This window comes from Capra hircus, chromosome 28 (assembly GCF_001704415.2).
Source record: "Capra hircus breed San Clemente chromosome 28, ASM170441v1, whole genome shotgun sequence".
Classification (NCBI taxonomy): Eukaryota; Metazoa; Chordata; class Mammalia; order Artiodactyla; family Bovidae; genus Capra; species Capra hircus.
Genome location: NC_030835.1, coordinates 4,122,809 through 4,142,027, shown reverse-complemented (window position 1 = coordinate 4,142,027; position 19,219 = coordinate 4,122,809). Strand labels below are relative to the sequence as shown.

At 52.4% G+C, this 19,219-nt stretch overlaps 2 protein-coding genes across 3 annotated transcripts; both read left to right on the top strand.

Moving 5' to 3' along the window:
* ADIRF (adipogenesis regulatory factor) lies at window positions 2,591-4,895 on the top strand. Its single transcript, XM_005699317.3, has 3 exons — window positions 2,591-2,771; window positions 4,438-4,500; window positions 4,704-4,895. Exons 1-3 carry the CDS (start codon window positions 2,711-2,713, stop codon window positions 4,823-4,825), a joined length of 246 nt encoding a protein of 81 aa, XP_005699374.1. The 5' UTR covers window positions 2,591-2,710; the 3' UTR covers window positions 4,826-4,895.
* On the top strand, window positions 11,819-15,094 carry FAM25A (family with sequence similarity 25 member A). 2 transcript variants are annotated; one of them, XM_013975728.2, is made up of 3 exons: window positions 11,819-12,403; window positions 13,777-13,839; window positions 14,907-15,094. In XM_013975728.2, exons 1-3 carry the CDS (start codon window positions 12,052-12,054, stop codon window positions 15,038-15,040), a joined length of 549 nt encoding a protein of 182 aa, XP_013831182.2. In that variant the 5' UTR covers window positions 11,819-12,051; the 3' UTR covers window positions 15,041-15,094. The 2 variants fall into 2 exon arrangements, with proteins under 2 accessions (XP_013831182.2, XP_017898132.1); XM_018042643.1 differs by lacking the exon at window positions 14,907-15,094 and adding an exon at window positions 14,754-14,900.

The window sequence follows — 19,219 nt, the reverse complement described above, 5'->3', positions numbered from 1 at the left end:
AAACAGTCACCTTAAATATCGTCTTTCGCTAAAGACAAAAGAGGGTGTTGGGGCTAGTGGTTTGGGGAGGAAGGCAGCTGACATGAAGATGGAAAGCAAGTGTTCGGTAAACAAATGTTTGCCCGGCCAGGTACAGACAGTGGGACACAGAGAGGAGTATTAGCAACTAGACTCTTCTCAGTTTCTGCCTGTCTACATGCCTAGTTAATGTTCTAGTTATCCATGGTGATAGTTCTATTACTGTAATAGACCCTCTAATGTAATTCTTTAGGCAACTAAGGGGAAAGGTCAAAGTTTCTTCCTGAGTCTTTTGGGCCTTGATTGTTTTCGGCTTGAAATAACCTGCATTTCAGAGAGACATTTTAGAGTGGCAAAGCTTGCTTCCCTGCAGAGGAAAGAGACTTTGAAAAGCCGTAACACTGAAGTATGGTGTGTGTCCTGTTAAGGAAATACAGGATGCTGCGAGGCCCAAGCTGGGATACTCATCTAATCTGTGATAGGGAAGTCCTCCCTGGTTGTGATATTTTTGATGAAACCGGAAGGATGAGTAACAGTTAGCAAGATTAAGGGGCCTGCCGTTCCCACCCTCCCCAGCCATGGACCCTCAGCCGAGTCCATCAGCCCATTTAATCCTCACCATAACACGTGGGGGAGACTCTGTTATTGTGCCCCTCACCATCAAGGACTGAGGCTTGATGAGTCTCAACCTTGAGACACTGAGGCTGAGAGAGATGAAGGAAATTGTTTTAGTGGGTATTTGAACCCAAGGGGTCTGACTTCAGTGCCTGCTGCTTTAGAACCATTCAGCTGTCTCTTATCACCTGTTTGGGCCTGGTAGTCCCTCCCATAGAGGCTGTTGTCTGTCTCATTCTTTGCCCACCGGGCCTGGTGCCAAACAGCATCAGCAGTTCAGCAATGAGCTAACTTGGAGCAGTGTAAAAGGTCTTCCTGGCTAAAGGGATTAGTGGTAGCAGCGGTTTTTCAGGAGGGCTGGGGCAGGGGCTGAATGGGGCTCTACAGAATTCTGAAGGAAGAGTCAGGTGGGCTCACCTTAGCCCTCAGCACTCAGGGCGGGACCAGGCTCCTGGAGGGGGGCCATTCGGGGAGGGCAGGCGCAGGCGGGGCAGTTGCTTTGTTAGTCTGTGTTTGGTTTCCCTTCCCCCAACCAGATCTCCCTACCCCTAAGCAGATCTCAGGGCCTGCCCCTTCCTCTGGCCCAGAAACCCTGTTAATCAATTTTTCACGTGTGTGTGTTCTCCAGATACCTCCACACCAGAGGCTGACCCTCCATGACTTAGTCACGCCTCCCTATCTATTAGAGGCAGGATGTGCCCCAGTTGAGTGGCCCTGAGTAAGCGGGAACTTCCCACAGCTCCAAAACAGGGGGGACTCGACAGACGTGCAGAGACAGGCCCAGAAAGGGTTAATCAGAGAGCAGCCTTAAAGAGGGTCCAGTCACAGGCTGAGAGGGTGGCCTCCAGGCTCCAATGGGCAACTCGAGTGAAAGAGCACTAGGCTGGGTGGTGGCTTGACCTGCAGCCTTGAGCATCAGGAAGTTGTGCCTCAAGAGTCGTTTTGTTGTCCCTGGGATCCCTGGCTGCCCTACTGACACGCAAGTCACTAACGACCCTCCCTCCTCAGAGGCCCTCTGGCCATCCCTAAGCCCCTCACGCTCAGTCCCAGGAAAACTGACTTGAGCAACCTGCAGCTGGGCCGCTCCCTTACTCGCAGTGTGGTCTGGGGTACTTTCCACCCAAGTCTTGGGCTTTGGTGACCAACAATGATTGCCTTGCCTCGGCTGGACACACATGGACGGCCCTTTCTGATATTCCCCCTCCACTTGGAGCTGTGTGGTCCCCAGTCAGGGCCGTGCGAGGAGTCACTTGAGGGTCACTCAAGAGTCACTTGAGTCGCCAGTGACTGGCCTCTACGGAAGGAGGGACTTACTCCAGTCTCTCCACTGCACCCCCACCCTACCCCGTCCCAGCAGCAGTTGGGCGGATGGCATCTGCCCGTCTGCAGTGTCCAGGCTGAGTGCGTGGGACCTGCTGGTTTGGCGTTGGTCAGGGCCCTAGGGTTTACAGCCCACCGACTCAGACTTGAGTCCCTGCCATGTGAATTTTGGTGAGACCTAAGTCGCCCTCTGTGCCTCATCTTCTTCCTATAAACTGCTAACAACTCCCATTCCAAGAGCTCGTTGTAAAGGTTACACTAGAGGCTGGAAGCGTTTGCACAGCGCCAGGCACAAAGTAAATACTTAATAAACAGCAGCTGCTGTTAATTACAACTCCACCTGGTGCTGATCCCCACCTCCCTCACCTCTCCCAGGTTGGGGAATCCTCGAGCCCACCCAGTGGAGGAAGATTGGTGGGCCCCTTGGCCCCCAGCCACTGTCCCGATCCCCGATTCAGCCCCTCTGCAGCCCTGAGCCCCTCTTCAGACACTAGTTGGCACCCCTCCCCGCTTTCCCATCACGGCCCGCCTGAGGCCAGGATGTGCTTTCGGGCTGGCGGGTACTGGAGCAGGGCCCGGTCACTCCCCTGAGCCCGAGTGCTGGGAACCGCCCCGCGCCCCCTCCAACCCCCCTTCGTGCGGGGAGGGGCCGGCCCTGGGGCGCCTTAAAAACCAGAGCTGGCGCTCGGGTTGCCGCTTTGAGCAGGATCCAACGTCGCTGCGGCTACCCTTAACCACTCGCAGACCCCCCACAGCCATGGCCAGCAAGGGCTTGCAGGACCTGAAGCAGCAAGTGGAAGGGGCGGCCCAGGAAGCGGGTGAGAACAGAGCGCGACGCGGGCCCACCTGATGGACGCGGGGGTTGAAGGGCGCAAGCCAGTGGACTGTGCAGCCGGAAAGTCAAGGGGGTGGGGGTGGCTCCGGCTAGGAAGGGCTCTCTCCGGAGCTGCAGGGACCTGGCAGGACGCCCACCCCGACCAGCTCAGGAATGATGCCTTGAGGCAAGGGGGAGAACAGCGGTGCCTGGGCGGGGTGAGGCACTGGGCATTGCCAGAGCCAATCCGAGGAGGCTGCGAAGGCGGGGAGTGGCCCCACCCGGCCCTTAGGGGAGAGTGAAGAAGGTCCACTGGGAAAGCGGACTCTGCCACCAGGCGATCTCTGCCCGCCAGGGTCCCAGAGGCCCATAGAACCAGGATGGGATGAGGAAAGCAGCTCCAGGCTCCCACTGGGCTTTGTTTTGAGCACTCCTCCCTTCCCCCAGTACTAATTTCCCCTTAAGTCCTCACCCAGAGGACCTTCCCACCCTCTCGCGGCCAAGGCAGGTCACTAGTCTTAGTCTCCATCTCCAGCTCTTTCCTCCTCAGACCTGAGGTCACACACCTTGGGCGTGAAGATGGGCTAGGGAGTAGGGGATGTGAGGAGACTCTGGGTGCACCAGCAGCACCTGTTCCAGTTCCAGCTCAGCCTCCCTTGGGACTCCAGCTCCCAATCAGTCCTATGCATATCCCAGTCAGCAGACAACACCTAAACCCACCCCATCCTTCATCAGTGCCCTAGGAAAGCGAGCAGTTGCTCCCCTAGGCCAAAACGGTAGCAGGAAGCCTCGGCTTACAGCACCCTTCCTTCTGGCCCTCAATTTTCCCATCTGTAGGCTGAGTGCAGAGGCTCCTTCCCTGTGGTCTTGACTGTGCTATGTCAGACAAGGAACCCAGGGACCTCTGTGAGCAGCAGATCCAGGGCCTGCCTGACCCCCGTGCACCTGGCCCCTGGTGTGGGTAAGGTAGGCCCTTTACTGTTCAGCAGATCAGTGAAGGCCAGAGCACCTGTCTGCCTACCCAGCAGGGGGGACACATCTGAGCTCCTGGAAATCCTGTTCTCCACAGGTATAAACTCTGGTATAGAAGAGATGGCCTGACCTTGGAAGTTTGCCCTCTTTCCTGCACTTCATTTGCTAATGCCTTAAGCTGCCTGCCCACAGAGGCAACTGGCAGTCATTGCTTGTGCGCCCTCTGGGGAGAGGCACAGAGAGAGGAGGTAGTGAGAATGCCCTGCAAAGTAGAAGTCCCAGTGGTGGGAATTCAGGCATTTGGGCCAGGCTTCTAGGGGAGAAGTTGTTAAAGGGGGCAGTGCTCTTCCTCGGCCATGCCTAGCAGCAGCCACAGCCCAGATGCCAGTTCCAGCCTGGCCCTGCCCTGCCTTCCTTCCTCTGTTGGATATTTTCTCAGCAGTCCTGAAGATGGCAAGGGAAGCAAGCCAGAGGGGAGGAGCCCAGAGTTATAAATAAACAAGGATAATACCCTGGAGTCATGGAAAGGGCTCAGGCCCCTTGCTGACTGAGTGGCCTTGGTCAAAGGACTTTACCTCAATGGCATCCATCCTTGGGCGTGTAAGACAGACCACTCTAGAGAACAGATGGGGTTGGAAGGTGGAGCCCTTGTGGTTAGTGGTATCTCAAGAGCTAAAGCCCATATCTCTCTGTTCCAGTGACTTCGGCCGGAACAGCAGTTCAGCAAGTGGTGGATCAGGCCACAGAAGCAGGGCAGAAAGGTCTGGTGGGGCTGGTGGGCAAGAGGGTGGATAGCCCCAGCACACCTCCATACTCCACCCAGCCCTTGTCCAGACACACTGTCTCCTCTGCAGACCCTCTATCCTCATTGCTTCCTGGGGAGGGAGCCCCAGGGGAGGCTAACCCTGCATGGCTATGGTTCCCCAGGATCCTGCCCTCAACTTCTCTTTCCTTCCTTCCCCAGCCATGGACCAGGTTGCCAAGACTACCCAGGAAACCATCGACAAGACTGCTAACCAGGCCTCTGAGGCTTTCTCGGGTTTGGGGAAAAAATTTGGCCTCCTGAAAGACAAAAGGGAGAAATGAGTGACTCCCTTCGAGGCCTGGAGCTTTGGCAGGCTCTTGGTGGGCCACCTCATTAAAACATATACTCCTACCCTGGGCCCACTTCTTGACTCCTACACTGGGGCCAGGCCTCCCTCGCTTAGAGCAGAGCCTCAGCCCAGAAACTCAGCCCCTAGTCCAGAGACAGTCCTGCCATTCCAAATACGGAGGAAACCCAGACTGATTGTCCAGGAACTCATTTTCCTTTTCTCAACCGCGTATCCCCACTCTCCCTTATTTTAAGTTCGAACCCCATTTAGGTACATGCCTCTCCCCGCCCCCGATTCCAAAAACCGCTCCCCCAGCTCTAGGAACCCGGCCCTTCCTAGAAAGGGCATACTCGATCCCCAGATCCTCGGGGAGCTCAGCTCTGGGCGGGGGACTAAAGGTTCCAACGGCCACGGCCTCGGGAATTCTCCCAGCGAGCTGAGCCAGGAGGCTGGGAGCATCGAAGCAATCCAGAGCTGGGCGCCGGCGAGGACTTCAGGCGGCAGGAACTCTCGGGGAAGACAGGGGACGCAGGGGAGTGGTTCTGGCCCTAGCCACTCTAACCAGCCCATCCGGTGTTTGTGCGACCGCCGCACCCAGCGGTGAGTCACCGGGCGGGACCAGGAGGGCGAGGACACGCCCCGAAGACCTGGGCCCCGCCCGATTGATTTGGTTGGCGCGGCCGCCAAGAGCTCCGCCCACGACACGCCCCCCGGGAGGGCCCTGCGGCGCACAGGACTGTGCACGTGAGCGCGTTGCACACGGGCCTGAAGCGCAGGCACCCGGCAGACTGCGTGCGCGCGCTAGACCACTCCCGTTGACACCCCTTTCGTTCCGGATGCGCCAGTATCTTCTGGCCTAGGGTGGAGACCGGCGTTTTTGTCCGGCAGGTCCCCAAGACTGTCTAGAGTTCGCGCAAACTTTATTCCCTCCAACCTCCCCTGCACGTGTCCACGTGTTCATGCACGCGATACCAGCTCTGGGTAAGCCCTGCTGGTGGGTGACTCATCGTTGCCACAGGATAAGCCCAGCCCTGGCGCCGGGCGCTGGCGGCCCTCTTCATCAGAACCCTTGCCGCACCTTGGCTGGTAACGCCCCATTCCCTTTCCCCACCTCCCCGCCTTTGTACACACTGTTCCCTCCGTCCGTATGATCTTGTTCTCTTCTGGACGAGTACGTACATAGTCATGCCGTTTAAACTCTGGCTACAAGGCACTTCCAGTTCAGGGGAGACTGAGAAAAAAAGCGTCGTCTTTGCTTCATACTCGAGACCGGCTTTCCTAGAGGCTTTCGGCGACCTGCCAGCAGGGTGCAGTGTCGCGTCCACCCCCCCCCCCCCCCCCCGCATCCCTCCCCGTCACACCCCCAGCCCAAGTCTTTCTGTGTGTAACCATCTGGCCCGGGGACCTTTCCTTTCTCCAATCCGAGATCCCTTCCAAGGAAGCAATAGGTTTCCTCCCTAATCCTTGGTATCTGTCACCCTCACCACAGGGCCAAGCTCAGTTTCACGATTTGTTCCTGTTTCTGACTTCCCCAAAGAAGGCCTCACCTGGTCTACAAAATGGGCCAAGACCTAAAGGGAAGGTCCTGGAAGAGATACCTGGAGTAATGTGGAGGTGCTCCCAGCATCTCCAGGAGCCCCTGCCCCCAGAAGAGGATGCCAGTGTTGGGAGAGATCACGTGGGGCCACACCCAGAGGCGGGTGGGGCTCAACTGTCGGAGCCTTCAGGTCCTTTTTGGTTGGCAACCTTCCCCTGCCTGACTCAGGAGAAATCCCAATTGGCCCAACAATCTTTCTTAATCCTGTTTTCCTTCTGAGTGTGTTGGCCTTAGGAATGAGTGTGTGAGCCATCTCAGACCAAGGAGAGGAGGAGTCGGGTCTGAGTTCCAGGAGACTTCTAGGAAAGGGTTTTTCGTCCTCAAAGAAAAGACGAAGCATTTCTTCCTCTTCCACTGGACATTTTTGTGACCGGATATGATGCGTAGGACTCTGGCAGCCACTTCTAACCTCAGGAGGAAGGAGCCAGAGGAAAGCCAACTTGCTGATTCGGGCAGAGCAGAAGTATGAGAAGAACCTATATCCCAAGTTATTTTATTGAGTCCCTAACTTAACCAGTCCTGCACCTGCACAGTAGGCAAAAGGATCAGTTTTCTCATCGTTTAAGCTGCTGTGAAGTATGTTTCTATTATAAAGAAAAGCTAAAATCCTGATGTTGGCTCAGTGACAGTAGGGTCCTTCCTTTGCAGCCTCCCTCGCCGCCTCAGCCTCCTTGCTCAACATGCCGCCCTCTCAGTTTCAGCCCTGTTGACCTCAGTTCATTTCCCTCGTGCGTCAGCTCACCTCCGTCTGTGTGTGTGCTGTTTCTTTTTTTTTCTACTTGGAATGCTGTCCATCCTTCCCCATAAATCACCCTTGTCTAGGTGGTTTCTGCTCTTTCGTCCTTCAGATCTCGGCTTCCCAGATCGGCCCCCAGCATACACAGAATGGGTCCAGCCACTGCCGGAGTGCTTCTTTCCCCACTTATGGACTAATGAGGGGCTCTCCTGTGTGCTTTGCTCTGATGGCTGTCCACAGGCTGCAGCCAAGTCCCCTGTGCTGATGAGTGCGTGCCCAGTGCCTAGAGTGGGGCTCTGGCAGCATCCGCCGAATGAAAGCAGGGATGTTGGTCCGCTGGTTCTCCTCCCAGGTAACAGAATCGCCATGCTAGGTTCCCTCTAGTGCCGACTCTACCGGGCAGCCCCTGCGCATCTCTCTGCCCTGAGCATGGGATGCTCCCAGGCACCGTGCGGATGCCTCTGCATTCCTCGATTCCCCCAACACCGAGCCCTGGGGGTGCGGCCAGGTTGGACTTGTCTTTGGCTGTATGTCTGGGACAAGGTGGACGTGGTGCTACGGAGCCCTGGGAGCCTGCAGGAGCCCAGGCCTGTCTCCATGAGGTTCATGAAGTTAGTGAAACCCAGACAGGCTGAGGAGAAGAAGGCTGTGGCCACTGCACCTGCTGGGTCTTGGTCAGGTCTCCAGAGATGATTCTCCCATTAGCAGCTCCTCAGGTGGTTCCTGGTTCTCCAAATCCCAGTTCTCCAAGTAGCCAAACGCAAAGTCACCAACATCACGTTTTGGACTTTAGCTCTGATTCCCATCAAATTACAGATGAGAAGGGCAGAGTTTTCTGCTTTCCACCTTCTCTCCCTTTCTCATTTGTTTTTGGTTGTTGTTGGTTGTCTCATTTCTCCTTTCTGAAAATACATAGCATTTACATTCCATTCCTCCACACCTTTGTTTTGTCTTAGATCTGTAACTGAAGATACTAGAAGCAGCCTGCCATTGTCTGCTGAAGTATTTTCTATTACCTCTTGGTTGGTTGGAGTTAGTCCTCTAGAAGTTTCCTCAAGAATGAAATATTTTCAGATGAACTGAGAAGACGTCTGGGATGTGAACTGAGAATTATTAGAGCTAGGCCCCTTGGGTTACAGCAGTGTGTCCATGAGGGTTCATGGTGTTCTGTTTTTTGTGTGTGGCATTTTCTAGTTTTGAAAAGGTTAAAAAGTTAAAAATTAAGAAAGAGGAGCTCATGTGAACCGTATTCTGTGCTCTTAAGTGTGTGGAGATGTTAGTCTGCAGCCTTTATACTTTATCCTCAACTGGGTTTGAAATGTTCAGCTCACACTTTCTTCCTTGAGTGTCTTCTAGAAATGGCTGCAGTGCCTTCTGCCACAGACTGAATAAGTCTGATTTCCATTTCACTGGAATTTCTTCTTTTTATTTATTTATGGCTGTGCTGGGTCTTTGTTGCTGTGTTGTTCCTTGTTGCCCCGTGGAGTTTCAGGAAGGGGAAATGGGACTCCTTAGGGTTTAAGCTGCTGCCATGTTGCTCCCAGACCTGGAAGTCTGGCAGGCTAAGCTGGTGTTCTCTGTTTATAGAGAATCCACATATTCGGTGCCGTTTACTCCCTGCCCTCGCCCTGGGAACTTGTCTCTTGAACCGCATTTCCCAGACTCCTTTACCTTCGGGACTTGTTGGGTTTGGCTGCAGGGGATATCAGTAGGAGATGGAGAAGAGAGGAGTTTATGCCTCCCACTCCCTTCTTGCCGGGCATGGTTGGGCAGTGGCCTTGTTCCTCCGCTGGCCATGGCAGCTCCTGCCTGCTGACCCTCTCCTGTAGCTGGAGCTCGCATCAGGGTCTACAGCCCCTCCAGGCCAAGGGTCCCCCATTGCTCCAAGTCCCTGGCCACGTCGCCATCTCTCATTGACTCCCTTAAGTCTGCCCACACCTTTGTGAACTCTCCATTTCCTCAGCTAACCCTCTGATGTGCCCTCTGCCCATGGGTGTATGAGAGCTGGGTTGCTAGGGAAGTCTTCTTTTGGTGACTGACAAACCAAGTCTCCTGGAATCTCTTCCTGGCTCCCCTGTGACTGGAATGGGTCTGTATGTATAAGATATATGGGCTCTGTATGTACTGGGAGCTCAAATCCATGAAGCAGAAGTAGGAGAAAGCATAGGCAGGATGACAGTTATAAAACTCTTGCTGTTCATGACATTTGCAGTCACAGGATTAAAAAAAAAATTATCATGCTTCAGATGTGAGACAGCCCTAAGTATTTAAGCATAGTTAAACTTTTGATTCCCCCAGAATTGTTCATTGCTCAGTTGGCAAATTGCTTTTGAAAAATTGGCTCTCCTTGACTTGATGATGGAGTCATCTGGTCCTTTGCCAGACTGGGTTGTTGAGCAGATTCCATTTGAATAATTAGTTGACTCTTGTTAAAGCTCAGTTCTCGAAGCCCCAAGTGTAGGACTTGACCTTCTGACTCAGGACAAGCTGACTCGGCTGCCTGTGTTCAAGGCCTTCTCTGTGGGGACCCATCATGACAGGCTTCTGCCCAGATGGGGTGTTTCCTACCTGAGTCACCCCAACCTCATCCAGGTAGGAGTAACCCAAGCCCAACCCCTTAGACCAGAAGCCTTCTTAGGAGGGTATGAGACTGTCCTAGGTTCTTTGGGCTGGAAAGGAGTCCAGCCTTGGGGAGCCCGGATGGGCTGGGCTGAGCTGAGAGGCCAGGGAGCTGGTCAGAGCTACAGTGGGAAGGCTGGTGGGACTAGAAGTGGGCCAGAGCACCAAGGTCTGGGGCCCAAATCCAGTCTTGGGCAGCTTGGCCTCTCCAGGCCTTCCCTCTCCCTGTTGCATTTGGTATCTGTACCTGAACCCAGCCTTGTCAGGAGATTTGGGGCCATGATATGTTGTCACTGGAGTCTGGGTGCTCACACCAGGGCCGTGCATTAAGGAGGAGAGGGTCCCCTGGGCCGGGGGATGCAGTGAAGGTGAGAGCAGTCTGGCAGGGAGGAGAAAAAGTGCAGCCAGAGGGCTCCTGGCTGGCTCTGGGGCCAGAGTCCTGCTGAGTGGCCGAGCCCTGATGGGCCTGTCAAGGAGCTGGTGAGCTCCCAAGGAGAGGGCCACAGTGACGAGTGCCCGAGGGTGGGCACTGGCGCAGTGGGGTCATAGGGTCTGGAAGCCATCCCAGAGCTGGTGGCTGACGCCGCCATCCTGTCAAGGGGTCCAGCAGAAAGGATCCATGTAGGGGTGGAGGACACACGCAACCTTAGAAGGAACAGGCAGGGGGCTTTGATGGGCCCAGGGAGCGTCCCTGTGGGTCCCTCAGGCCAGTTCCCCACGGCCATGTCCCAGAAGCGCCCCCACCCTTGGCAGTGTTGTCCAAAACCATGAGCAGAACTCTCTGGGATGTGGATGTAACAGGGAGGCCAGAGTCATCTAGACCTGCTTAAACTGCAGGGCCTCTCACTTTCATGGCCACTTCTGAGTCCACAGGGTCAAACGTGTGTGTGTGTGTGTGTGTGTGTGTATTCACATGGATAGTAATATTCTTTTTCTTAAAGGGACTCTCCAAATTGTTTAAGACCTGATCAGCTCCTGCTTATGGCACGTGTGGGGCTATGGCCTTGTGACCCAGAGTTCCTGCTGGCTCTACCATCCACTGCCCACCCTAGGGCGGTTGGCCACTGCCCAGGGCCTCCCAGCACCACTCAGGAATGTGGGAGGGCCTCGACTCCTTAAGCCTGTATCAGGTAAACACTAATTAGACCCTGCCACTCCCTCCTGGACTCCCCTGAGGGGTAAGGGAGCCTGTATGGGGGAAGCAGCCTCAAACTCCTGCCCCAGGCCTGGACTTTATGAGCAAGTCCTTGAAAGGGCCTTCCCTCCATGACTTCTAGCCAGTGGAAGTTTCATCTCCAAGCCCTCTCACTCCGAGGCAGCTTTATACCCCTGCCACTCTTTGTTCCACCCATTGATTGGTCAGGGCTCACTGCCAAGCAGCATGGACCTAGCTAGCATCCCTAGCACATCACTGATAAGAGGGTGGGAATGGAAGTTTACCAAGAGTTTGCATGCCTGGCCCCACCAACTATCAGTGACAAGGCCAGGAAGGCATGGATGCCCCCATTTTATAGATGAAGAAACTGAGGCTCAGCTGGGCTAGTGACTAAGGGAAGCAACATGTGATACGTGGCTTGAGGCATCTCTCTCCATCCTGAGTAACTTGGAAGGCAGTCTGACTCCCTAAGCATGTAATGCTTCAGGGACTGGTAGAGCTTCTTTCCGGGAACTCTTGCTACAGCCAGAAGCACATCCCCAGTTGGTGGCAGGGTCCTCCGTTTACTCCCATAGGACCTCTTGGGTGGGCGCTTCTGACTTCACAGGGCTTCCCTAAGAGGCCAGGCCCCAAAGTGCGAGGAGGACTGGGTTCCCTTACCTGCAGGCTGCCTAAGTGCTGGGCCACCTGGGTGCTCCCATGACTGAGAACCAGGTAACTGCAAGTCAGGGACGACTAGACTTCTGGTCAACGCTGCAACCTTCTCTGCCTTGGGCCAGGCACGGCCCTCCTTTCTCTACTCCCCCAGACTGTCCAGGGGAGGCTGAAAGGCCATTCTGCTGAGCTGAGTTGTTGGGAATAGGGAGGGCAGCGGCCTCCACTCCACTTGTATTCCTGGCCTGGGGCTGCACAGGTACCCAGCCTTAGAAAATGCTACACCCCTGACTAGGCCACCCTAGGGATAGTAGGCAGCAGGCTGGAAGTTCTTGGCCTTGTCTGGATACACAACTGTGCCCAGACTGCCATGAGTCCAGGGGACTGGCAGGGCTGAGGTCCCCAAATGCCTCTCACCCTACAGGACACTAAGGCCTTTTGCCTTGGGAGAGGGGTATGTCCCAGAATCGAGCTCTGTCCAGCCTCATGCTCCCGGTCCCTGCCCCTCATGGGGTCTCAGGTTATGGGGTGTGGGGGTTTCATGTTGCCAGAGGAGCACTTCGCCAGGCACAGCATTGGGGTGGCCCCACCCAGCTTCTTCCTCCTGAGCCTGTGCTGACTCACCACCAGCGTGAGTGCTCATGTCCCAGAGCCCGGCCAGGTATCAGAGGCATCTATAAAAGCAGACTGGTCCAGGCCCCAGCATCCTGCTTGATTACCACCTGTTGCCACACAATGCTGGGAGGCCTGGGGAAGCTAGCTGCCGAGGGCCTGGCCCACCGCACGGAGAAGGCCACAGAGGAAGCTGGTAAGGACCCTGGGGCTCCTTTCCCCTTGCGATGTTCCTCCCACTGGGGGACTCAGGACAGACTTGACTGGGCCAGTGAAAAGCTGATCCCAGCAGGATTTGGGCAGGCTTTGGCCCCATGGAGAACCAAGGATGATCAGCTCCACAGGCATGGAGGTAGGGGACTGTAGAAGCTAAACCAATAGGAGCCACGAGAGGTCCACTGACCCAGCAACCTGCCTGGTTAGACCTGTTCTGCCCCCCAACCCCTGGGCTTGACACATTCCTGGGGTCTGTGGCTGTGGGACGGAGGCGGCAGCTCAGAGGAGGCCCCTTGTAGCAGGAGGGGAGCCAGGGTGCTGGGTGAGCAGCTGGTGACTTGGCTCCCTGCCTCTGGAAACCAGCAGTAGGGGGAGGCTTTCATGTTAAAAGAGCTTATTCTAAGTATCCTATAGATGCTACAGGAAAAGGAAGGTGGATTTTAATTTTTTACCATAACTTTAAAGCATCAAAGATTTCTTGCTGAAGAATCACCAAGTCTGATTGTGTTTAAAGTCAGCCCCTAGAGTTTACACAAAGGACATTTTCAGTTTCTTCAAAGTCCCCAGAAACTCTTTTTTGTACATCAGCCCTTGGATACAGAGAAGCTGATCCAAGCCCTACCCGTTTGACATTTTGTGAAAAACAGCTTGTGCCCAAGTTTGCTGTTCTCTTTCTAAATGGCTGCAAACATGTCTGTGTTTCATTTTAGCTTTGCAACTGCTGTTGACCGCCTACTTTCATCTTGACCAGCTCTCTGAGCGCTGTGTTATTCCCAGGACAAGGGAACCCAAGCAGTGGAGTTAATTCTAGGAGTTAGAATCTGAAATAGTCCTTCTGGCCCAACATCTTTCAGCTCTAGCATGTTACCACCCTAGGAGGGCAGAGAGTTTTGTCTTATTGGAGGAACTGCTTTGGGGGACTTGGTGTTGCCGTGGGAGGGGAGTGGTGGTGGTGGGGGTGAAGCTTTAACACTCAGCCTCCTGAATGCTGCGGCCTCCATTCAGCCATAGGCAGAAGAGCAGCTCACCTGAGAGGCGTGGTGACCTGGGAAATAGGCCCAGCCTTGGCTCCAGGCCCCCAGCCGACAGGAAGGCCTGCTCGTCAGCATTCCAGGCCTTGGTGGGCAAGGAACACGGAGAGCCCTGTGCCCTGCCAGCTTGGCAGCTAGCAGCCAGGTCCCACTCCAGCCTCTGAAGGAAGCCAGCTGGGGGCTCTTGGTGAGCAGCTTGTCCTGTCCTGGCGGGAGTAGCATCCCGGCGGCCCTTTCGGGATACCCAGGGCTGTCTGGGCCCTGCCGTGAGGACGGGCAGCTTACACTGTGCTCTCACTCTGGGCTTGTCTCGTCTTTTCAGTTCATGTTGTGGAGGGAGTGGTGAAGGAGGTGATAGACCATGCCAAGGAGGCTGGAGAGAAAGGTAAGGCCAAGTTCGGGTGGGAAGGAGGGAAGCTGGATGTTGGCGGCAACCTGCTCCTTGCCTAGCCAGGCCAAGCCCTGCCCCCGAGGTTGCTTCCTTCCGGCTGGGGTGCATTCCCTGAGCTCAGCTGAGATGTCACACTGTGCTTGCTGCAGCAGGAACCATCTAGGTAGTCCTCTCTGTGGGATGTTAATAGGATGGTGTCACGAAAGATCAGGCAGCAGTGTGCTGGGACAAAACATTGGAGACATAAAGTATATATTTGTACAAATACGTATTTGTTTAAATGTTTATATGCTTGTTTATATGTTTCTGTATCACAGTGTACGAAGCTTGTGTATGTCTCGCTCCTTACAACAAAGTAGTTTGCAGATGGATTAGGACTTAAATATAAATACATGAAATTATTAAATTCATAGAAAAGAACATAGATTTTGGCATAATCTCAGAGAATGGAGGATCTTTTTAATGACGACAGAAGATCCAAAGGCCATAAAGGAAATATTAGGTAAATTGGACAGTGTGTGCTAGGTCACTTCAACCGTGTCCAACTTTCTGTGACCCCATGGCCCATAGCCCACCAGGCTCCTCTGTCCATGGGATTCTCCAGGCAAGAATACTGGAGTGGGTTGCCATTTCCTTCTACTAAATTGGACGGTATAAAACTTAAAAAATTTCCATAGTGAAAAAAAAAATACCATAAGCCAAAGAAAAGAAAAACCACAAACTGAACAAAAATATTTGTAGTAGAAATGATAACCCAATATAAAAATGACCAAAAGATATAAACAGTTCACAGGAAAATGAAGCCTGAGTAGGCAGTACACCCAAAAGCAGATGCCCTATTACACTAATAGTTGGAGAAATGCAGGCTGTTTGGAGAAATAAAACCAAGTGCGAATGCCTTCATCCAGGAGCTGCGCCCTGCTCTGTCCCACAACGCCTGCAGGGCGCAACCCAGTGAGGCTGCTGCATCCCACAGGACACTCCAGGCGACACCAGCCCAGCGAGCGACTTGAATTGTTTTCTTTGCTCACCTGGACATTCTTCGTCTTCCTTCCCAACAGCCATTGCTGATGCTTTAAAGAAGGCCCACGAGTCGGGGGAGAAAGTGGTAAAGGAAGTCACTGAGACGGTGACCAACACAGTCACGAATGCTGTCACGCATGCAGCAGAAGGCCTGGGCAAACTGGGACAGTGAGCTTGCCTGCCACCAGCAGGCTCTTCCTGAAATAAAAGGCTGTGATTAACTGTGTATGCTGAGCCCTGGCTTTGTTCCTGTTTGGATGGAAACGTTGCTTGTGTCCCGAGTGTGCCCTCTGCAGCAACAAGGGGCCAGCACCTTGGCTCGCACTGGGGGCCACACAGTTCCCTGAGATTAATCAGATGTGCCGCTCTAGGTTTATGATCTCTTGTGTCAGCAAGGAGCTCTTGAGGACTGTTAGTGTCTGTGCTACCTCTCCTAAAAGACTATTTCCCCAGAAACTATACAAAGCTTTCAAACACCTCAGTGCTTCCAGGACACCCCAAGAAAGGACCGCAGTTCAGCTTACGTGTTCTTTTGGGTTTTCTTTGAAATGTTCTTGCAGGAGTCAGGGAAGATAACAGGCCAACTGAGCTGGGCAGGATCAGGCAGACTGCTTCAGGTTCTCAAAGAGGCTTTAGAGAACTGTTTCTTCTGGACAGTCACAGAATCATGATTGTCATGGAGAAACTGAATCCGCCCCCCGTTGGAGACTCTGTCAAGCCTCTGCTCAGAGACATGCGTTAGGCTTAAATTGGCTGTAGTAGGCAAGAAAGCCTGGCCTTCCCTCCTTCCTGCCATGAATGAATCAGTACCATAAAAGGTGTTTTGTGGAACGAGTTAGTTGCTCACCATATTTCTGATGGTCTTTCAGAACTGGCTTCACAAGTTTCTGAATGGCCCAGGAATATCCAGTGTCCTGGCTTGAAACGTTTGCTACTGTCCAGCTGGGTCTGGGCCTTGTATCTTGGTTTGGTTTCTGATGACTTTTGAATTCTCCCAATCCAAACCCAAGCTCAAACGGATGTGACTTGTGAGTGTTAGTGTCAATCAGAACAGGCTCTTTGGACGGCAAGTTCCTCTTAGCAGCATTTATTTTATTCTTCAGGTACACAGACAGAGGCCCAAAGAGTGAGAATACATCCTGACATATTTGTGATAACACGAGATCGGAAACACCCTAAAATGGTAATCAGAAATCACTTAGTTGGCAAGCTTAATTGTGCTTATTAGGTTTGACACACACTATAGAACTGACATTTATTACTTCTAGCGTATTTATAATGCCTTAGCATGAAAAATGGGACTTTTGCTTAGATGGGCGTCTAAGGACTGGATAACAATTACTGCATTTCTATGAAATGGAATACTCTGTGGCTGTTAAGGGACTTCCCTGGTATCTCAGCTGGTAAAGAATCCACCTGCAAAGCAGGAGACCCTGGTTTGATTCCTGGGTTGGGGAGATCTGCTGGAGAAGGGACAAGCTACCCACTGCAGTATTCTTGGGCTTCCAAAACATTTATTCAAACACAATAAATGTAATGTGCTTGAATCATCACAAAGCCATCCCCCCTGCCCACTCCCAACCCCCACCGCCGATCTGTGGGAAAACTGTCTTTCACGGAACTGGTCTCTGGTGCCAAAAAGGTTAGGGACCACTGTGGTAGTAACCTCAAGGCTCACACTCATGGATAAAGGAGAAAATACACGTGTCTCATATATGCCCTTCCTCCGTCCCTGTGCGCAGAATACTCTGTGGCTGTTAATGGTATCTCAGCTGGTAAAGCATCCACCTGCAAAGCAGGAGACCCTGGTTCAATTCCTGACTTGGGGAGATCTGCTGGAGAAGGGGTAGGCTACCCACTGCAGTATTGTTGGGCTTCCCTGGTGGCTGTTAAGAATGAGAAAAATGTACATATATCATTAGGGAACATGTACAAGTGAGTCAGTAACATGTGAAATACGTATGTAGAACTAGTTCACTTTTTTCAAAGCAAACAAGAAAACTGGTAGAATATATGTGTGTGTGTATATAGCGAATGTTAACCGTGTCTGTATGTATATAAAATATTAACCGTGTGCAACTCTGTGTTTCTTTGGAAATATGAGGAATCCTCACTTTTTCTATTATATAAAAGTAAACGATGCTTGAATTTAAGAGAAAACCAATACAGATATATTTTGAAATGTGGTTATGGAGGCCACATTCTAGCTTATTGAAGACTGCTTCCTAGTTAAGTGCTTCTTAAAGTTTGCTGGTTTCATATTTGAAAACCAGTGTAATACGAAAGTACCTTTGTATTCTATTGTGAGTTGATCACTAAAAGGATATCTCCTGTAAGCTTAAATTATAGGTAAGGGCCCATCTTTGGAAAACCTGCCTCCCAGGTAATGAGCATTAAGCTAAAATACCTTTATTTAGCTCTCAGGAAACATGCTGACCAGGCATACCTGCTAGAGTCGGACACGACTGAGCGGCTTCCCTTTCCCCTTTCACTTTCATGCATTGGAGAAGGAAATGGCACCCCACTCCAGTGTTCTTGCCTGGAGAATCCCAGGGATGGGGGAGCCTGGTGGGCTGCCGTCTCTGGGGTCGCAGAGTCGGACACGACTGAAGCGACTTAGCAGCAGTAGCAGGCACACCTGTGAATGACGACAGGGAGGGAGAAATGAACACATCTCTCCTGGAGGCTGATGGGAACCAGGAAGTGTTTGACTTTACCCCTTCCCCTTTTTGTGTGAAAGAACCCAACCTCAGGCAGGATGGTTCTGTGGAGTGTGAGGCCACCATCTTCTTGTGTGCTGGCTGTCTGAATGAAGTTGTTAATCCTTGCCCTAACAACTCGTTTCTCCACTTACCGGCCTATAGTGTGGGGAGCAGCATGAGCTGCACCAAAATTTGTTAGAGTTCGAGATTTGCTACTCACGGCTAGCCAGCCCGTGTTGGGGAGTTTTCGGGGAAGGCCCTAGCAACTGCCGGGCCACTTAACCCGAGAATCTTGCCTTCAAAATTCCCCGAAGCAGCACCGGCTTCCCCAGAACTTGACAACTGGAGCAGCAAATCGACATTTAGGAGTTGACAAGCTCCATCCACACAGTAGGGTAAGTTGCTCTGGTGTGTTCAGCCAGAAACTTTTCTCTTCACTTGGGGCTTTTCCTTGGGAATAAGCCAACTTGTTTTATATTTGAGTGGAGTGCCCTGCTGGAAAGCGTAGAGGTGTTGGGCTTTTACTAGACACATGACCAGTTCCTTTGCCGCTTTGGTGCTAGCATTGTGCGTGAGGTTTGTGTTTTGTTTGTCTTGAGTTTCTGTCTTTAAAAATGGGGAATATTTTACATATGGTAATATGGATGTTTCAATGTGCAAGTTCGATGCATGGATCAGGGCAGGCAAAGCTGGTGATCTGGGACAACCCAGAGGGATGGGGTAGGGAGGGAGGTGGGGGGGTTCAGGACAGGGGAACACGTGTACACCAGTGGCTGACACATGTTGAAGTATGGCAAAAACCACCACAATATTGTAAAGTAATTAGCCTCCAATTAAAATAAATAAATTCAATTTAAAAATAAATACAAAAATATGTAATTGCAAGATTGAAAGAAAAAAAAATGGAGACTGTTTGAATTAACCCTAAAGAAAGTTCTCTGAAGCTTATTTTGGATAAGTCATCCGATTATAGCTATGAACCCTGGGTGAGAGGAAGATGCTGTTTTATTGTACTGATAACAATGTGTGAGCACAGTACCTGTTAGGATCCCCACAAGGGATTTAGGCAGGATTATCATGGGACCTTGTGCACCATGTCCTGCTGTCCTTGCTGTGTTAAGTACTTCATTTATGGTCTCCTATGTTGTTGGCGTCGGAGAAGGCAATGGCACCCTACTCCTGTGCTCTTGCTTGGAAAATCTCATGGATGGAGGAGCCTGGTGTGATGCAGTCCATGGGGTCGCTGAGAGTCAGACACGACTGAGTGACTTCACTTTCACTTTTCACCTTCATGCATTGGAGAAGAAAATGGCAACCCACTCCAGTGTTCTTGCCTGGAGAATCTCAGGGATGGTGGAGCCTGGTGGGCTGCCATCTATGGGGTCGCACAGAGTCAGACACGACTGAAGTGACTTAGCAGCAGCAGCAGCATGTTGTTGGCGTATGTAACACCCGCAAGACCAAACTTGAGGGTTTGTTTAGGATTTTCTGTTTGTCCTTTGGGCTTGTCATTTCATTTTGTTTGGTATAGCCAAATCAGTTTTGTGATATTTGAAACTTATAATGATGTCAAATGGAGGAAACGAATAGGAAAAAAACAAAAACAAAAACAAAAACCCTGTCTCCTCTTGTCTAAAAGTAGGACATTC